The sequence below is a fragment of the Astatotilapia calliptera genome, chromosome 19, assembly GCF_900246225.1.
Source record: "Astatotilapia calliptera chromosome 19, fAstCal1.2, whole genome shotgun sequence".
Lineage (NCBI taxonomy): Eukaryota > Metazoa > Chordata > Actinopteri > Cichliformes > Cichlidae > Astatotilapia > Astatotilapia calliptera.
Window position 1 is genome coordinate 21,660,065 of NC_039320.1, and position 20,745 is coordinate 21,680,809.

Genomic DNA, 20,745 nt, shown 5'->3' on the forward strand with positions numbered 1-20,745 from the left:
CCCCTTTAGAAATCCGCTCAACCAAATGCCAAATAAACCCCCAAAATTCACATACAGACAGACATCAAAGCTTTTTTTGTATTGTATGTATTGTAGGTATTTAAATGCAGGAACAGAGGGACACCAATACAAGACTTTAACTTGAAAAGATAAACCGACAGAAAAAAAGGATAGTTTTTGTTAACTTGACAGAGAGAGAGAGGTGCAAAAGGGCAGAGCATGGAGACGACACAATCAGCATCCATATTGATGAGAACTATAAAGGATGAGTGGAAATGGTCGGAACGTTTTCCTTAATTGACCCTCAGAGGCAGAAGTGTGAAACTATGGCAACTGCGTTTTTGCAGTCTCCGTCTCCCAGCATCCTCTTTGCAAGACAAGAGGTAGTTTCAGAGGCAAGGCCATTCACATAGGAAACATCTTTTTAGATGATGCTTCCAGGTAACACTTGCCAGCCTCCATCTTCACAAATTGAGCACTCCTGTTCACACTCTACTTCAGTTTGGAATCTGATGCCAGAAATGTCTTCTACTTATCACCGATGCAGCATGAAATGGATTATACTATGTTTATTTTGGAGGTAATATACGATGATGGCCTTTAAAGGTTATGTAGCTTGAGACTCTAATATCAGAGACCTTTCAGAACACACAGACGTATCAGAGTGCACACACAGACTGGATGATTAATGGAGCTGACTTTCTGTCAGAGCATCCCTGTGTATTACCATGACCATGTCTGAATGTGATAGAAAGAGAGAAACAGACTGTCACTTTCTCTGTGTGTGTGTCTTTAAACCCAACTGGTATATGAATGAAAATCCCAATGAGCACACCCATTACGATTTACGAAAGTATACGTTTGTGTGAGTCTGCTCTTGTGTTTATATGCATTATCATTCTCCTCCTGGCAGCACAAGTCACAATTGGGGCTTAGTGACGCTGAGGGCAGAGTAACCATGACGACTAGGCCAATAGCAGACATGAATGGATGACAGAGGGGATGAAGTGAATAGATGGATGGCTCAAGCATCTGAGGGGCATCTGCTTCAAGTTAAGACTTTTCTTTCTTTTTTTTTTTTTTTTTTTAATCTGTTTTGTCATTCGTATAGATCAACAGGGAGGGAAACAGCTACAACACATGATAACCCTTCAGGTCGGGCAAGATTGTTGAAAAGGGAGAAAGAAGTTGAATGATAAGGAAATTGAAATTCTGATTCAGCTTTGACGTAAACTACCAAAAAGTTAGAAACAACATTGTTTTTGAAAGAAAGCACATCTAATATGACACTAAAAATTGGATAAAAGGACCAGAAAAGATGGATGGATCCCTTGTTTAAAGAAATAGATGTGATTTCATGAGGCCGACCATGAACACCACAGTCTGCTCTACATCATTCCAACATGTCGCATTACTTCTCGACAATAATGAAAACTAACCAGTGTAGCATGAACTAAACTGCACTAAGACTGCCTGTATTTTCATGCAATTTTTAATAAGCTATAACAAACCTGTTTTCAAGAGGTTTTACAATATGGAAAAAACACAACTTCAGCAAGACATCCTATATCGATTAGATGCACATCTAAAAAACACTTTAAACTCTAAATTGGACTTAAGGCGTTAAAAGTTAGCCTTAGATTTCCATTTTAATCAAGTATCTCTTTCTGAGCAGTGCTTACTTTGAAAATATCTCATTGCTTCTTCTTCATCTCTGAACGTCAAATGTGATTTTTCTCTTTTGGGGAAATACAGCCCTTATCAAACTATTGTTCTATTGTACAATAGATCAGATCTAGATGCCTAATTGTCACATCCTTACAGTTTAGAACAGGCTTGCATTTTTTTAAATGATCAGTTGATCCTTTATCATAAAAAAAACTTGCATTAGGTAACACAATGTGCCAGTGAAACACATGCATAATGTTGTAATTTTGATGAATCACTACATTTACTTTAGTTAATCACTTCTCAAATTGATTGCAAAGTTAGTAGTGCACTTAGGCACAGAATGCCTAATCATTCGATATGAATTCACTGGTCGAATGGATTATTTCCACATGGGCACAATCAGACATCACGTGGACTAGAATCACACAGGTTAAATAGTGTTTAATGCGTACTGTGACTGCAATGCACATTTGGTTTCTCACCTGCACCTCCATCGGGTAATGCCTACAAAAGTTCAAGGCTGCAGTGCATGTACATAAAAAACTTTTTTGTGGCATTAGGCAGACAGAGGCCTCTAATATAAATTTAATATTAATTTTCAGGTAACATATGCTGAACTTCCAAAAACATTTAGGTGTTTTTCACCGCTTCTTTTTCTTGGCAAAACTGGACCTTGAACACTTTTTGTGTAACACCATCCTATGAAAACCGAGCAATGAGATCAGCTATATAGTTGCAAATCAAGAAGAGGGAGAGGGTAACAGAGATTCCCATGTGTATGACAAAATCCAAAGATTTAGAGCCCCCTTTTAGAACAGAGGCAGGCTGCAAACCACATCTCCTAGTGTCTCTGTTTGTGTGTGTGTCTGTTTATATGCTCATCAGATCTCTAACGCACCTAAACTGAAACTGCAATTTGCATCTGTTACTGCTGATGACAAACTCAGATAAGAGGATACCCGCTTGACACAAACACACACACACAAACCACACCTTCCCCTTGGGTCTGCACATGCAATCATAACAGCGTCTGTTAGCTACTACAAAGAATAGGGGGGCATTTTAATTTGCATTAAAACCTTCTGGAGAGGCTCAATTAACCTGCTGCATAAACAACTGCATGACTGGGACTTGATAAGACGTGAATGATGGTGCGCTTTTGCGTGTTTACTTGTGTCTGCGTGGGCCTGTGTGGATAAGCCTTGCTAATAGATCATTTTTTATTGTACCTGATGATTGTGTGCAAGGCTGTGTCTCAGCACAAAGTCCATCTTGCGTAATGAAGTCAATTTTCCATTAAAGAATCTTGTTAACTGACTAACTTGCCATGAAAAGGAACACCAAGAGTAGTTTATGCACAACATATGAGCCAGACATCGTTGTTAACACTCATGGAAAGCCAAGTTTACCTGAACCCTTTCAATCGGGCTCATCAATGCCAAACATCCTTTCTGTAATACTTTGGATGACCTTGTTCAAGAAGAGAGAGAAAAAAAGGATTCATAGTCACAGAAAGGACTTCTAGACATAGTCGCTTTAAAAAAAAAAAAAAAAGGCAAAAACAGCCTTGAAAACAACTAACTTCATAGAAAAGAAGTTAGACTGAGAAACTTCATAACGCAAGTTTGATTAAAGGGAGATGAGTCAAGGACAAAAGCTTAACAAATCATTAGTCGGCCTTTATCTGAACTACAAGACATGATGATGAATTACACTTTGCTGAAGAGTGCAGAGAAGTAGTGATGGAAGACAGGGATGAGGAAGAGAGGAAGGGGATGATGTACTGGAATGTACCAGGTAAATGATGAAGGGCAGAGTAAGAGAGAGAATGAAGGAGGGCATCTTCAAGCCTCAGTGCTTTTCTCATTTAGCAGGGCTGTGTGCGTTCGTCCATGCGCACACGTGTATGTGTGCGTCATCAGGGTTCCCTCCCTTATATCATCCAGAGTGCTGTTAGAACAGCAGAGCCCACTTTAACAGAATCCAGAGGCTGTTTGCACTTGTTATCATCACAGTGGCTTTTCAAAATGCGTGATGTAGAAATGAAGGCAATTGACAAGTCCGGTTGTTCAGCGTCGGCCTGCTGGTGAAATAATCAAATGAGCCTGACTTTGTTGCCTCTGAAAATGACACCTACAATCACATTTCTATGTGTGATGTGACAGGGTGGAGAGACAAATAGGAAACAGGGAAAATCAAACAGATTGAGAGCACGGGAAAGAAAAGAAAGTTGACATTTCCAGGCCAACACCCATATGGGCAGCCTGATAAGATCAAGTCTTTGTGATAAGAAGGTTTTTACACAATTCTTTTCTGGAAAAAAACAAGAATGAAACGTGTATTTCCTTTCTGGACAATGACAAATCAAAATTCGAGCTACCTTATTCTCAACCACTTAGAGAGCTTTTTCACGCAGTTTAATGGGATCGATTGCAGAACAGATGCTTGAAGGAGGAGCTGTAATTAACTTCCAGAGAAGTGATGCACTTTAGATAAAGACTCTAAACCATGCAACACTGTACCTTCTGTTTTAAAGTGAGCAATGAGTGTGCCTGCTGCCTGCATGCGTGACCACAGTGAATCTGCAGCACACTGCGGCAATTTATTGCAAGTCTGTGGTCGCCTATCTTAAATATACCAGCAATAGCATGCATAATTATACATAGTATATGAAAGTAGTAGGAAGTTGCTTTCTTGAAGAGTGCTCTTCAAGAAAGAGGGAAAAAATCCCAAAGAAACACAACTAATTTTAATTAATCAAATCACTTGTGCGTACACAGTTAAATAAATCAGAACTAAATATTTCAAAAATAAAAAAACAAGATGCAGCTCACTTACTAATCCTTTAATTTCCATTCCATAATCCAGGCTTTTCAACCTCTCTTTTCTCGTAAAGGTCACTTGCTGTGCCTCTCATAGGCCCGAGCTACTTTTTATTAACACACAGGAACAACAACTGCTTAAAGTCTTGTCTCAGACTTTGACATAAACTTTCAGGATGTGGCTTACTTGTGAAGTTCAGACAATTGCGGAACTTCAGCCAGAGCCATCGGCTCCGCTCGTCTACAAAACAGCAATCATATCGACCGTCTTTAAAGAGGTTTCCTGAGCTGAGGTGGTTCTTCAGCATAAAGTTGACTTAATTTCACGGTTCGGAAAAGGTTGATTAGAGCTTTTCAGCATCTGAGTAATATTAGGTTGATATAGTTACAGAAACAGTTGCAGCGTTTTTATTTTGACATCTTACTCGATTGCCGTCACGTGAAAATATCTCTTCATATGTATCTAAATGTCTTCGCATCGAGTTTATCACAGCGCGCACACAAAACTCCCTTCCTCAAAGAGCCAATTTATTATTTAAATCTTCGGTTTTTAGCTTTCCCCTTTATGCAATTGCAGTTTTTCGTACTTCAGAGTCTAAGGCAGAGCCGCTTTACAGTTGAGCAACACTAACTGAAGCTTCTGTATTGTGGTGTTTCATCTATCTGCTGCGCCTTTATCTTTCAGCTGCGTCTAGACAAATGTTCAATTAGGACGGAAACCTCATATCATAATCACGCATGAAATGGAATATAAAAAATGGTGTTGCAAGATGTGGAAGTCATGTGCTCGTGACTTCCACTGAAGAAATAAAATGATAAAATTGAAAAATCACGTGCTGATAATACTTATGTTGCCATTTATGTATTTTTATAGTATCAATAAGAGGTTTATTGACGTGTAACATCATTAGTGTGCAACTTTATGTCAGCATTTTTATACTGACTCTACAGTGACACAACAGATGACATGAAATCATATCACCAAGGTAATTAAACACGTAGAAATAAGCCAAATAAAAAAAAAAAAAGAAGAATAGATGAGAAATAACAACATAATGAAATATTATTTCCATTCATTCACACCGAGTCCTATGAGAGCAGAAAGGACAGCGGGTCAAGCTAAGTGTTGTTACAATGAATGAGTAAAGAATAACTGTAAGTTATGGAAAGTATGCAAAGAAAGTCACAGGCCTATTGTCACATTTATGCAAATACACACAAAGCAATCACACGCTGGCCTGAAAAAAGAAAAAGGGAAAAAAAACTGAAGTGTTAGCATTCAGCGTCTTACTAACAAACAAATCTTTTGCAAAAGGTCACAACAATGTGACAAGGTAAACTGAATGGGACTTCTGCATCCATTCAGAAGCCTATCGAGTCTCATCATATTCAGTTATGCATATTCAAAGCGAGTTAGAAAATGCTGGCCTGTTCGTTTTATTTGAGGACTTTGGCAAAGCAGGGTGACAGGATGCATAAATCTTTTGGGAGTGTGCTGATTTTGTCGCTAAAAGCAGGAACAGAAAGGAGCACAGTATGTGATGCCTCAATCTCAATGCAGTCTGTGGCCGAAAAGCCCTTTAAAAGAGCTACCACAAATTATGCTGAAAGTCCAGCATTTTAACCCCTTCTGGTAAAAAATAAATAAATAAATAAAAACAACCAAATAACATTAAACTAATGGGAATTTTGGAATATATTGCCTCAAGTGCACTTTACTTTATTAATTTACACGAGATGACCTCACACTGAAGGAAATCAGATGATGTTTTTCAAGCACAATAGCCCATGTATAACTACCATATAGCCAACAATGACAAAAAAAAAGAGGCTTCAACTAATTTTTATGTGCTTCATGTGACTAGTTATTCCTACTGCTCTAATGTAAGCTTAATGGATCATTATTTTGATGTCACCCAAATATTTGGCTGTTGCACTTGTTATTCACCAATAGCTAATGAAATGCTGATCGTGGTGAAATCCAAATAAAAGGCTTTAAAAAGCCTAAAAAAAAGGAGAGACACACAAAAAAGACACATGCTGTTCAAACTGAGCATCAAGACGGGGAACGAAAGGTGATTTATGTAACTTTGGTTGTTGGTGCCAGATGGGTAGGTCTGAGTAAAGTTCTCTGGGTAAAAATACCTTGACAGGAAGGCAACAGTAACTCAAACATGGTAAGCAAAAGAGCATCGCTGAATGAAAAATACATAGAACCCTGAAGCAAATGCGCTACAGCAGCTAAAGAGCACACCGGGTGACAGCAAGAACAGGAAACTGAGGCTACAAATCGCAAGAAGTCACTAAAATTTGGAGAAGATTTTAAATATATTGCTAATACGATAAGTCTCAATCTATGAATCTACATCGCCCTGTATCAATGGTATATGACCTTTATAACTATAGCATATACATATTTTGATGACTGCTTCTAGCAGGATAACATGCCATACCACAAAGCTCAAATCAGCTACAATACTATATTCTGCTTTATCATGACATTGAACCGTTTTAACTTTGTATTAATTTGATTTTTGACTGACTGAAAAAGAAGACCAATGTACGAATATTTCAGTATTAATAGAAAAAAAAAGTGTTATTTTGTTTTGATGGAGCATTCATGACTGCATCATAAACAAACAAACAAAAAAATTTGCTTATTCTGATGCATTTCCAGTTTACTATTCAGTTACACATTACAGCTTTTACCACATCAGCATGATTTAGCCACGCTTGATTCACCACAGCTTCACAAGGACTAGCATAAGCAACACAACCACATGGCTAATTAGCATAATATGAGAGCTTTGCTGAATGGGCCTCAGGTAAACGGTGGTACACAGTCAGTCTGCGTACAGTAAAGACAAGAAGCCTTAGCTTATTTTACAGAAATTTAGGCATTCTCCTCTAATTTTGGACTTGCACATAAAAAACAAAACAAAACACAAATATAAATATATATTTTTAAAAAATCCCAAATTATGTGCTACTACTTCTCAACTGCTAGTTATATTTATATACATTTCTACACATGCTTTTTACATACAGTCATGTAGAGATAATGTATTTAGATTGAAGTATCGTATCCTGACTTGAAAAGCTGGCCCCAGAGACGATCCAGCTACGGAGGCCGTCTCTTGATTTCAATCCTACGTTTCAATTCTGTTTTTGCTACGTCGCACATCATCAGTAGTGGTGTAGCAGAAGCTGGAAGTGAAAGCAATTAAAATGGCTAGGGTATGGAGGCAAAAATCTCAATAGAGGAGAGTCAAGGAAGCGAGCTTCCCACCCAGAGAGTGCGTTATTCTAGTCAGTCTAAATGGTGGTGTGCTATGTTGTACTGTTGCTGTAGGCGGGATGAGATATGATGAGTAAAAAATTATAATTTCAAGGAAATAAAATAAAGTGAAGCAGAGCAGGACTGGAAAGAGCAATAAGTTCTGTCAACTAATAATCACACTCAAGAGGCTTGTTAACTCTGTGAGTCACGTATGAACGGGAAACAATCTGGCATCAAGAAACAAGAAAAGGATGAGCAGTCCAACGGAAACAAACAAAAAGAATAAAATATTCCACTAGAAGCAGACAAACAGCACAGTATCGGTGTCTGTGCTGTATCAATGCATGTGTATGAGTGTGTGCATGGCTGAAGGCTTCCACCTAGATGTCGTATCACAAAGTGTGATCATGACAGAGCTGTCAGCAAAACAGTGCTATAAACATGCAAACCAAATATGCACACACAACCCTGGTTGTTAAAAGTGTGTGTGTGCCGGAGAAACATTTGTGATGGGAACCGACGTCACCTCTGAGCCTGAGTCACAATGCTGCCATCAATAGTCCAGTAAACCTGGACAGTTTTTATTCTTTCCGTTGTCGCATCCTTCAGACGAAACACAAATATTTTGGAAAATGCGCATTTTAACACCCTGCATTTGCACAAATACAAACAAAGTAGATTTACAATTCAACAGAAATGAATAAATGCAGAAAGCTGCAACATTATAGTGTTTATTCGGCAATAGGAAGATGAGAGTACACAGTTGATTTAAAAGCAAATATCAGTAAAGTTAATCTGATTTCAGGACTAAAGTGTTGCGAATTTACCTACACAGCCACACTAAAGCATCAGGTGTGCATTTCAGGCTACGTCCCAAAGCAGAGTGTGACATAATCAGTCCCAGTCCCCCTCCCACCCCACCCGCACTACCCTGTTAATAACCCCTCCTTCAAACCCTGCAGTGGAATGTGAAGTGTTTAGCTCTGCGCAGCTCCAAGGCTTGTCCAGACCTTGTTAATACAGGCCTCTGCTCACTGGGGATCATAGCCAAGCAGATGCCGGTATAATGCATTGCTCCTCTGGCAAGATTTCATGCGCTCTGCAAGATGGTGCTCAAGTTTTCTAAGAAACGTCAAACTTTGCCCATATAGAAAAGCACTATATGAAATGCTTTTTCTATCTCTTTGTGATGCACATTTCAAGCTCTGAAAAATTAAACACAGCAAACACAGGTTCTAGCTGGAGGTACAGCTCAGTAGCCGTCTGCTGTACTAATTGTCCATTTTATTAAGTATTTATGGAGTTTCTTACATATTTCATGGCATTTATGTTCCAAACCTGGAAAGGCCAAGAAAAATAACAAACGATCATGGCTTCTTTTTTTTCTTTTTTCTTTTTTCTTTGTTAAGCAGAGGTAACGTATGCCAGTCAAAAGTCTGCATTCTTATTGGACAGCTGAATAAAGCAGTGCTCTTTCTCAAGGTAAAAAGGGTAGGAGGGGACGAGACAAGACATGCTAACAACACAGAGTTGAAAAAAGAAATAAGGAGCTCAAAAATCAGACATTTTCAAATGCAGGATCAGAGATCTGCTGTATCTGCAAATAACTGTTTGCCTTTATTATAAGTTGGCAAACAGGAACACATGGAACAGATGGTTGTAGAGTTTTATTAAGATAGCGTTGTGTTATTAATTAACACAAGGAAACTGACGTGTGCTCCATGTTGCAATCTTCCACTATCTAGCACTACATGGAGTTTAACAGAAATGCAACACAGCATTCAGATGTGAAAATAAAATCCAATAGGAGCCTGGGGTAAAATTTAGACCTCTTCTGCAAAACACCACATGGCCATGTTTTTTTTTGTTTTTTTTAAACATAAATCCCAGTCACCAAATCCCAAAGGAAGTAGAGCAGTTTAAGAAGATAGAATGCATCTCAATGAGAGATTATAATGCAGACATCCCCTGCAGGGATGCCATCCCAGGAGAAAGGGAGGCATCTAAAGTAGCAAGATAGAAACAGACAAGGAACTAAGAAAAGGAATGCTGTTACCTTTTCTTTCTCCTTTGTATTTGCACCCTCTGATGAGAGTCAAGTGAATTTTCCAGACTGAAAGCCCTCAAAGGAATGGTATGGCTACTAAAAATATCCCCCATAAAAAGAGTATAAATAAGAAGTCAAGAAGAGAAACTATATGAAAACATTTCACTTCGAACAAAAGCAGTTTTGTATTTGTGAAATATGCCCATTTTTTTCGTGTTGAGACTTTCAAAGAACACAGAAATATGAAGCTTTAGCTTCCAAATGGTTAGCTTATCATAGCTTATCTCATCTTAGCTTAGAGGCTAAAAACGGTAATCAGCATTCAGCCTGGCTCTGCAGCAGCTTGCTAATTAAACCCTTACATCTCAATATCAAACAGTAAAACAAACAATTGTGGTTTACTTGTTTATAATCTTTATGCTAACTTAGGCTGATAATAGCTTCATATTTAGCATAAAGAGGAAGTGGTGATGGCTGTCTTATTGCAGTCTATTCCATAGTTCTTATAATTGTTTTGTTTTGTTTTATCCTACACTGCAACATATGCTCTTTAATGACCAGCTGAACCCACTCAATTTCTCCCACCCATAGCGAACAAGTGTTGGTGAGATTTTAAAGAATTGAATATTTCTGTAGTTCTGAGTGGCACACTGCAAAATGAACTCCCTTCTTTGCTGTAAAAGGAAAGAGTTGTATAGTTTAGTCTCTCCATCCTCTTTTTTGTCTCCCATTATGTTTCCTTCCCCTCCCACTTCCTCTCTTTTTCTTTGCGCCCAAGCTTATATATGGCTCCAACTACCACAAGAATCTTCTATTGTCTTAATTAATGTGACTGACAGTAGCAACAACAACTATTCATCTACAACAAAGAGGCAGGGATTTGAACATGTTTTACCCTTACATAAATCCAAGCACAGTGCAATGCAGTTCATATACACTGCAGTTCTGGGATCTTGGTTAAGTCTTCACCAGTCTGACTGCCTGTAGAGTTTTATTGCTAATTAAAATGCTGCAATAAATCTGTTATACTTATTGTGTAGGAATTGTTGAGGTGAGCTTGGTGTGTTTCAATGTGGGGGGACAGGCAGAGCCACGTAAATCAAGTCCAAGGTCAGCTTTGCAAAAAAAAAAAAATGGGGAGAGCAGTTGCCATGCCTACAACATGCATGTGCAAACAGAGGCTCACAGTTATACAAACACATGCCACAAGGCTACGCAGCCATCAGCCATCTTTCCATTTCCTGACTCGCTAGCCCAGCTGAGCTCTACAGTAGCCCAGAGGTCAAAACACAAATCATGTAAGCTGCAATCCCTGCCTACGCACTCTCACTGGTAAATATTTAATCGGTCTTGAACACATTTTAACACCATTGCTGCAGGATGTCCATCATATTAAGACACAAATAATTATATTTGCAAAGAAGCATTGCATGTGCACGCTTGTGGTTATCCAACAAAGGGCAAATTAGCCGCAGGTACACTGGATCGCAATGCACCAATGCACACTGCAACAAGGAGATGCCTGAGTGTGTGTGCATCTATTTCCCAAAAGACCCGGAGAGTGTGTTTGATATGCCGAGTTACTGCCACTGATTCCTTTTGAGTTTACTGCAATATGAGTTTTTCTTTAGTTGCAAAGCTCAGAACTATGACTGTGTCTGGAACCCCAGCTAACTGACTTGATGAAGAGCTACGCAGGAGGTGCCTCCCGTTTCCTCCCCTCTTTTCTCTCCTCTCTGTACTCCACTTCTGCAGTCCTATGCGGTTTTCTCCTCCCTCCGTTCCCTCTCTTCTCACGCTCTTGACATCTCCTCGCTCCCGCTTGCGCTCCGCTACGTCCTCTTGTCCCTCGGCCACTGAAGCATAAATACCACTCGCTCAGCACCTAGCTGCAGTAAAAAGTCATTACCTACATTAGGGACAACAAAAAGTGTCACTGACACCAATGGAAAAAGCAATACCTTTTACTGCTTTGCTGCCCTCGGGCTTGGTAGGTGGGAGTTCATACTGAAGTGGAAGTCAGACAAAAAAGTGCACACACAGACACACACTCCTGACCATATAGTGAATGTTACTCTGCATTTGCCCACGGATGACTGTTTCAATAAAACACCCATGAAACATCTTCAAACAGCTTATTTTGAATGTCAGAAAACCACACAGTGCATTCCTCAGATGCGCACATTTAAATGTCATGCCCACGAGTTTAATTACAAGTCAAATTTCGACTAAGGTGTGACGACGCCACTCCTTTGTTGCACTTCAATCACGCTGACCCAAAATGTCAACAAAACACTGACATCCCACCTTGCTGCAGGCAGTAACATTTTTTTCCATCCTTGAAGTAGTTTCCTTTCATCTTTCACCCCCCTCTCTCTCACTCACACTGATTTTGTTTATAATTAAAAATTCTCTGGCTGTAATAACTATCTCAGAAAATGTCCACCATTTACAGGAATGCAGAAAATTATGTGTTATCTACTTATCACTCAGCTGGGCTGGCTGTCATTTGCTTTGGCTTATACTCAGGAAGTATAACAACTTCTTTAGGTCACAGTGATTTATTGTTGTGGTAATAAAATATAAAACCTAAAAATATTTTTTTAAAATATACACATAAATACATTTTAATGGCAGGTCACTGTTAAAATATGAAGCATATCCCCAAATGCTTCCCCTGAAATGAAAGTTGGATGATTTGGAAAAATATGAAGCAGTACGGCCTTTTTGTGTCAATAGTTTGAAGTTTGTGAAAAGATCATGATGCCCAGCACCAATCATGATTTCCCGACATCGGAGTCCAAATCTAATGGCAGTTTGTGGGTTGTTTGCTGTCAATTTCAGGCTGCTATCAATCAAAGCACACCCACAAATCCCTGATAAAACAGTTATGAGCTTAGGAGGGTTAAGCTGACGCACACACACAGCAAGTAAATCAGCTCCTCCAATAGAGGAACGTCGTTAAAAATGGGAGATTCTTGTTACTTTCCTTACACTTCTAGAAAACAAAATATCTCATTGGAGAAGGTGGAAACAGAGCATGGTTGGTTTTTTCCTTGAAATGGATTTGGTGACCTATTGCGTGCTCGGCAGGCTAATTAGTTTTTATCTTCTTTTGACAGCCCTGTGGTAGACCTCTCATCACTCACTGCACAGTATGCGATGCCTTTTTCAATTTTTCTGTTTGAGGTTGTTATTGTCTTATTCATTGTTTCAGCTCTTTGAACAAATCTTCCTCACTGGCATCCTCAAGGGCAATGGAGTTGATGTGATCTGTTGCTAGAAATAGGCCAAATGCATCACTTCTGTGGTAGCAGATCACTGAAAGCCTGGCACCCTGCCAGGCACTAAATTGCTGGGTAAGATCATCCCCTTGCGACGACACGACTAAGTACCCTCCTTTCTCAGGTGACTGTCCACAGCTGTCTGATATCATCACACCAATACAAAGGCTGTCTTTTTAACTGCTACTCTAATGTCACATCAAAGTATTGGAATTCTTAGTTTTAGCTGGTCTAAAGCATATGCAATAATACAAGAAATAACTTTTACTGCTTTGACAGAAAGTAATGAAACAGAGAAGGCCAGTGCTGATAGTATAGGCTAAATAATCTATTCATTATTCATAAGAGTTGTTTTCCCCTAATGTAGCAATTGAGATAATGTATCATTTATGTCAATTAGGTAGCAAAATATTATTTCTCTTTGGAATCTCAGATATGAGGATTTGCTGCGTTCCTTTCTTTTCTCCTTGAGAAAACGTATCATTATGTTGGTACATTGTAGACTGATGGTTGAACAAAAGTGCGTCGCAATTTTCTTTGCTCTTATTAACTATTATTAATCATCTTATGGCCTCCAGGATTAATTCAATCTACTTAATAACATTCCACTTGTAAATAAAGAAACTGATTATCTGTGTCAGTGTGAAGAAGAAATGAGTTTCATCTTGCTTCACCGAGAGAGACAGATATTGATCATGATTACTATCAGTTTAATGGGTCCAAAAATAGCTTGGGAAGCTCTACTAGGCAAGAATCATATGTCGCTCAGCTTTTACACAACGAGACAAAGGAGAGAGCAGATCGCTCATTAGAGAGAGAACCCAGTTGAGCTCACCACCCCCAGACCCAAACACTCACGGCTTAATGCTGAGGACCATCACGTTATTGTTTAAAGCCTGTTATAGGTTTTAACATCATTGAACGACAAGGACAGGTGCTCTCTTTCCCAACACTGTGCTCTCTCTTTCTCAGTTGTTGCCTCTAAACCCTGCCTCTCTCACACCATCCATTCCTCTATTAGGTCTGCTGGAGGCAGGTAACTCCCATGGCTAGAGTAGATAACAGCCGCCATTATCAGATTCCCAGCATTAAAAGAGCAGCTCAGTATTGATCGCTGTAGCGCCTGGTTACAACTGCTCTGCCTGCGCGATGCTATGACAGTCTGGGTATGAGGTCTACCTTCAACCCCACCAACATCTAGCATTTCACGGTGTGATTCATTATTTACATACTACTTACATTTTTAGCTTTGTTGACTGTGCAATAAAACCTTTAGTCAAATGATCACCTAAAATGATCACATAAAACAGCATTCCTAATATTTTCCCAATCCTATCATTCATGAAACTGGAAAAGCTTTCCAAGTCTTGCTAATATGCTAGAGTAGAGCATGCTTTCCCTGGTGGATCATATGGCTGCAATATTTTTTGTCCACTTGAAACCGTTTTGGGCTTGAGCACTTACTTCACCTCGTGAAAATCCAATCTCCTCCAACTCTGCCATCTATATCCTTCACCAGATGGTCTTCGGCCTGCCCCTCTTTCACTTTCCAACACTGGCCCATCTCAAGACAGCATTTGAAATTCTCTGAATCCATAAAACACAGCCAAGCCATTTTAGCCTCTTCATCTTTAGTTCCTGGCCATGTGCTGCTACCATGTTATGATGGGTAGGCTTGAGGAAAGTGTTTGAATTCTGGAAACCATACTAGTGGAGATTTAGCCCTGGTAGGGTCAACCACGGCAGGCAAACAGCGATATCATTGCTATACTAACACTATATACCAATTCTCAAGTAGGCATAACAGTAAGACAAGCCCAGGCATGTCTGAGAGCAAGAGTGCCTCTGATGATGATTTAGTACTTAAAGAGCTACTTCAGCAAGCTCCAAGAAAGCAGAGTTCACTAGGAAATACAAACCTAACGTGGGAAAAAAAATACATTTGTTTCAAAAGAAAAATAATAATGATAAAAAACTAAAACCGTCAAGTACAACCAGGCTACGAAGGAGGAGATACCAGCAGCTTGTGATGTGTGACCTAAATGTACACAAATGACTAAGCCAGGCTTCGCTAGCTGCACCAGCTGGTTGCACTCCCTATGACAGTAAGAGCAAACATTGATGGAAATTACTTGTGTGGATACAAAAAGTTCAAGTCCCAAAGCCTAAGATAAAGAAAACATTAAATTAGGTTAAAATATATATATATATTTTTCAGTTTTTATTATCGGACAACATTGTTAGGGTTCCTGTCGAGCTACAAGGTCAAGTTATTTTAGTCAATGTTGAACTCCAGTGTTAAGCAGTTTATACTTTTAATTAAAATACGTTTGTACTCACAGTTGACTCCTCTTGTGCTGGCCCCTTGTTCCAATAGATTAACATTTTAATTAAGTAGTATGTCAGCACTGACAGCTGACAGTAGCTCATTAGAGAAAAAGATGGAAAATGTATTTTACGTCCTTACACTTGCAAATACAGCTGCATTCAAAAGTTATTGTTTTTTTCCTACATCATGAGATATCGTGATCTAATTTTGAGGCTATACTGCCCAACCCTACATGGGGCTAACAAACCCATCTCCTAAAGACTCCACCAAGTTAGTGTTCTCATTGTAGTTTTTCTAACACAGAGATGCAGAAGGCACTACGAGATCACTACGCCAGCTTTAGATGAAAACTTGTCTAAGGCAAGCAGGAGCTCGACAAGGACCCGAATTCACTATGCTGCTAGGAGGATGAGACGTGTAACTATGTCTGAAGCATCAAAGACAGCTCAAGGCATCAAGGAGATTAATAGGTATCGGCTGGGCATCCCAGGTAAGAGCGAGAGCAGGTTGAGTTCCTAATATAGTGGTCCATTATTCTCAGCATATTACCAAAAACCCATGATCATCTATCATGGTGTGGAAGAAGCACAAGATAGCACTGCTGCAGAGTCAGAGGAGAGAAAAATCCAGCAGCCTATTTAAAGAGATTACATAATTGATCAGATTACTGGAATGCACCGGTTAATTAGCAAAACATGTAAATTATCACAGTGCTTACCAGGACTGAGTCATAATTGAATATCAGCCACTTTTTGGAGACTCATATTGACATTATATGATTAGGGATGTAGTAATCTAATATGCTGGATTGGTACAATTTCCAATAATGACTTCATGTGGCCAGATGTGCTGTGACATGACAAATCTGGTTTCATTTTTGGTGTCTGGGTTGCTATTATTACAAGTTCAGTGAGGTACAAAGATAATATCCACAGTGTGCATGATCATTTCCAAGTTCATTATTTAAAGGAAGTTGGAGATAAAATGAAAAATCAGTTGTTTAAAGAAAAAGGGTTTGACAAATCTGTCCTCATGTAGTTCACAGGAGCAGAACAGAGTGGTTCGAGCACAAAGATGATTTTTTGGGGAGTAAACTTGCATAGATTTGCCATTTTCTTGTATGCGTAAACACACACACACACACACACACACACACACACACAAAAATCCCCAATCCTTGATCACGTAGTAGTAAAATTCATAGATAAAAGAACAATCCTTTGTTCTTTTAAATTCTTGTCCTCAAACGTTAATTGCCTTGCCCAGTGTGGCATATGTGCATGGACTCCTAAAGCAAAAACCTTTCTTATTCAGCTCGTCCACGGTCACAGCACATTGTGACATTGCACTGAAAGAAAAGACGACACGCTCTTTAGAGGCTCTTCCCCTTGAGAGTGAGGCCATAAAAGAAGAGGCTAGCTACGCAAGAACAAACATTTCCTTGTCCTCTGCTACATGACTGAACAGTAAGAGTGCAAGGGGAAGCGGGATCATATTTCAGAGCCGGACAATACGGGGCAGAGGCCAACCAGGAGGCACAAAGGGCTGACGCAGTGTTTTTTCACCGAGTTTCTGTAAGTGCGAGCTGATGTGCGTTTGTCCCTGTATGACATGTTGGCATGTAAGCGGGCCAGATCAGGACGTGCACTATGTGTAACACTACATGGCCTTTCTATTCTAGTCAACCAGACTCATCACTATACCCATTAGCCAGACTGCTGCTCAATCAGCCTCACTCAGGGAATATTCAACACATCAAACTTGAGCCAGCTAATACCCTCTCAGGGCTGTCAATGCGACTGCTAAATGAATAAATCGACGCACAGTCACACACTTGCAAACGCCTGACACGTGACAGAGCGCCACGGCTTTCTTTTTTGCTACAGAGATGGAAACGGCTCAAAATGAAGATTCGCACAAAAATTTGCCCTTTGATGGAATTTCACCTTCTGCTGCTCGTCTTCACAGAAGAGCGCGCGCAAAAGCCAAGAATTCAAAACAAGACTTGCGTCCAAGTTCTCGCTGTAATTTATTGGACGTTAAGCTGCATGAATATTGAGTCACATTTGTGCATGTTTGTGCGAGTGCGTGTCATTGTTCCAGAAATGCCACCTACCTTGACAGCAGTTGTGACTCCATCCTCTGTAGTGCTCTGTCCATTCTGTCAAGACAAGCAGATGAGAAAAAGTCGGTCAGTGTGGATGTTAAGTGCATATATCACATGTGTCTGGATGGGTCTAAAGGAGGAAGAAGCGAGGCACGGCGATATTTGCAAGACTGCGTGGGCGGCAGCAGTCCACTGTATCCAGCACTTTGCTCCTTCACTAGCAAACCTAATAATCTAAGGCCAACACACAATTGCATATCCTCAGTAGGCAAGTCTCACTGAAAAGGGTAATCATTGGTATTTGGAAAACAATGATTCAATGGTAGCTATTGTGAAAATCAACATGCTGTTCCCACAGAAGAAGTGAGTGACTAACTTTGAACATATGGTGGGATTTCAGACAGATTAGTTGATTAGATGTGGATCTTATTCCACTGCAAACAAAGATAAAAAAAAAAAAAAAAAAAAAAAAAAGAAAGAGAGAGAGACAGAAAAAGCCACAGCAGAACGATAACAAGAGGAGAGTGATGTAATGTTTTACATAGCAGGGGCTGCGATGATGTCAGTCCAAATCAGGATCATTGGTCAGAGAGGCCAGGCAGACGAAGACCGACTGTCTAGCTGGCTAAGAGCATTTAGACATTTAATAAGAGCTTGCATGAGGTTCAAACACCTCTTCAAAACACAGAATAGTGTGTTTAAACTCTTTCATCTTTATCTCAGGTATCCAGGCCTGAGGTGCACAACGCCAGTCTAGAATTTGTTGCAACTGTATGCAAGTTTAATAACTGAACTGCATTAATATGCAAAGTTACGACTCATAACATCTTGACATTATGGCGATATCTACACAAATATGTCCATATTATTTTTTTGCATTCTTTCATTTTTAACGAGACAGAAGAAGTCAGTGCAATTTAGCAAAAATGAAAGACCCGTATGAAATTGGTTATTATTTAAAACTGTTTTGATATAGCTTAAAACCCACAATAGGCACAAACTTCATTTTAATGGCATAAGCGATTAACTGTGCACTCCGGCATTACTAATGTTCATCAGAGGCTGTCTCGTCAGAAAATGTGTCTCCTAGCTCCTGCATTTTGCATTAGAAGAGAGTTCTATCTCAAAGGCAAGTTCTATTAAGTTCTGTTTAATGTGACACTGCACTGCTAGGTTCAAATAACCTGACCTCAGTTTCTTGCATGATCCCACTCTTTCATCAGATCCACCCTTCATGCTCAGGGCCTGTGTACTTTAAACTCTACTTTTTGAGATTCCTTATAACTGAATGCTTTCAGTGATTAAGGAAACACATGAGTGAGGACTTAAAAAAAAAAACCTCCCCACCCCATTTCCGCTTTATGCTTTGTTTTTCCCATTTCAGAATGAGACTGTTCACTTCCTTGATGCAGTCTTCCTCTTCCCTCAGACTGCAGAAAACACAACAGGGAGTCAACACAATGACAAGCAATAAACAGAAAGGACGTAAATTGTATTGAAATGAACAACCCTGGGAGTTTCTTTCTATAGGTGCTTACTCTGATGATCATTAGACTCATTATCCAGTGCAGAGCTGGTTTATAGACCAAAATGTAATTATGAACACAGAAAAGTCCCAAAAGATTTTGATCCACCATGAAATACCAGCTGGAAAGCATGTGATTGCTTGATGAACAACTTTCTTTTTTAACGTGACCATGATCTCAAACACAGTGCCAATGCAATTACAGCATACCTGGAGATCAGTCATGGATTGGCCTCCCCAGAGCCCAGACCTCAACATTATTGAGGCAGTATGGGATCATCTTTACAGGCAACAGAAGAAAAGAGAGCCAACATCCGATGGACAGTGTTGATATATCCTTCAAGAAGCCTGGAGAACTATTCCTGAAGACAACTTAAAGAAGTTACCAGAAAGCTTGTCTAAGAAAGTTCAGGCTGCGTTGAAGAATGAAGGCAGTCATAACAAAGATTTACTCTCAAGTTTATTAGAATTGTGCAAACTGCTTATGTCTTATATACTGTATTTCCAAGTATGGTTACACATATTTACCAGTATCCTGGAAAAATATGAAAAAATTAGGGGTGACTCAGGACTTTTGCCCAATACTGTTTAAATACATTGTTTTGTTAACTGTAGACTTAAACAGCATATATGTATACATGCATTAAACAATTTTATTTATTTTTTATTGCTATGATTTAATGCTTGTCTGAATCAGGTCTCTCTTGTAAATTAGACATTAAATAAAGGCTAAATAAATATACCTGCTCAATAATATACCCATGTACATTAAATATTTATTTTACTTATTTATTAAATAAGAGGAAATAGAGAAAAAAAACTGTAAAAGGTGACAAAACAGACAATTATTCCTTAAACACTTAACTGTAAAGTACACCACTTACAGCTTTGTTTTACTTTTACTTATCTGTTCTGGCTGTTCCTGTATAGAAACGCTGAGTGCAGTAGGGGAAATTTCTTGTGTGTGCTGATTAATACAGCTTGATTTTAAGATATAGGCACAGGCAGCGACAGCAGAGCAGCTTTGCTACTCTCGTTTGCTGAAAGGAGAAAAAAAAAAAGGCCCTCTGACAGAAAGCACGCAGACTGTGGATTTAGTTTACTGTCGCTGTAATACCTCAGAACACATTCGCTCCCGTTCTGTAAGACTGGATGTGCCTGCCGACCGAATGAGATGGCTCATTTTCTGCTTTGAGTTTTATTCCAGTAGTACTTCTAAATTGCAGGGATAGTACAGCTCTGTACACCTCCAGGAATTTTTACAAGTTGGACTTTAATCATGATCAAGGGGGGGGAGATTTAATTTAGCCATACTGCACCACTCATAAAGATTTTAATAGCCGTAATGTGAGGGGATAGGGTAGAAAACTGAAAAATGGAAGCAATTAAATGGCGAAGTACAGTCAAAAGTTAGGCCCAGATGTGTTTAAGGAATGATAAAGGAAATCTTGAGGAAGTGCAGAGTCTGTTGGTGTAATAGACACATCAGGCTACTTTGAAGGAACTCTCCCCGCCTTACTCTGGTATTCCCTATATCGGTGTGGCTAGCTTTGTTTGTACCAGGATTGGGGATTCTATTTGTGTGAATGTAACTGTGTAAGTTTGTGTGTGCGGTTCGCATCGTCTTTCTGACGTTGCTGCTCAACACATTTCAACCTCATTAGCACTGCATGGCTGATC

The 20,745-nt window shown here is 39.4% G+C and overlaps 1 protein-coding gene across 2 annotated transcripts in view; it reads right to left on the reverse strand.

The window, feature by feature from the left end:
• The window catches only part of rps6ka1 (ribosomal protein S6 kinase a, polypeptide 1), a 52,319-nt gene that overhangs the window by 21,017 nt on the left and 10,557 nt on the right, over nt 1-20,745 (reverse strand). For both annotated transcript variants that reach the window (XM_026152938.1, XM_026152936.1), the window contains exon 2: nt 17,550-17,594. In XM_026152938.1, the coding sequence (XP_026008723.1) occupies nt 17,550-17,594 (45 nt within the window). The remainder of the gene's footprint in view (nt 1-17,549; nt 17,595-20,745) is intronic.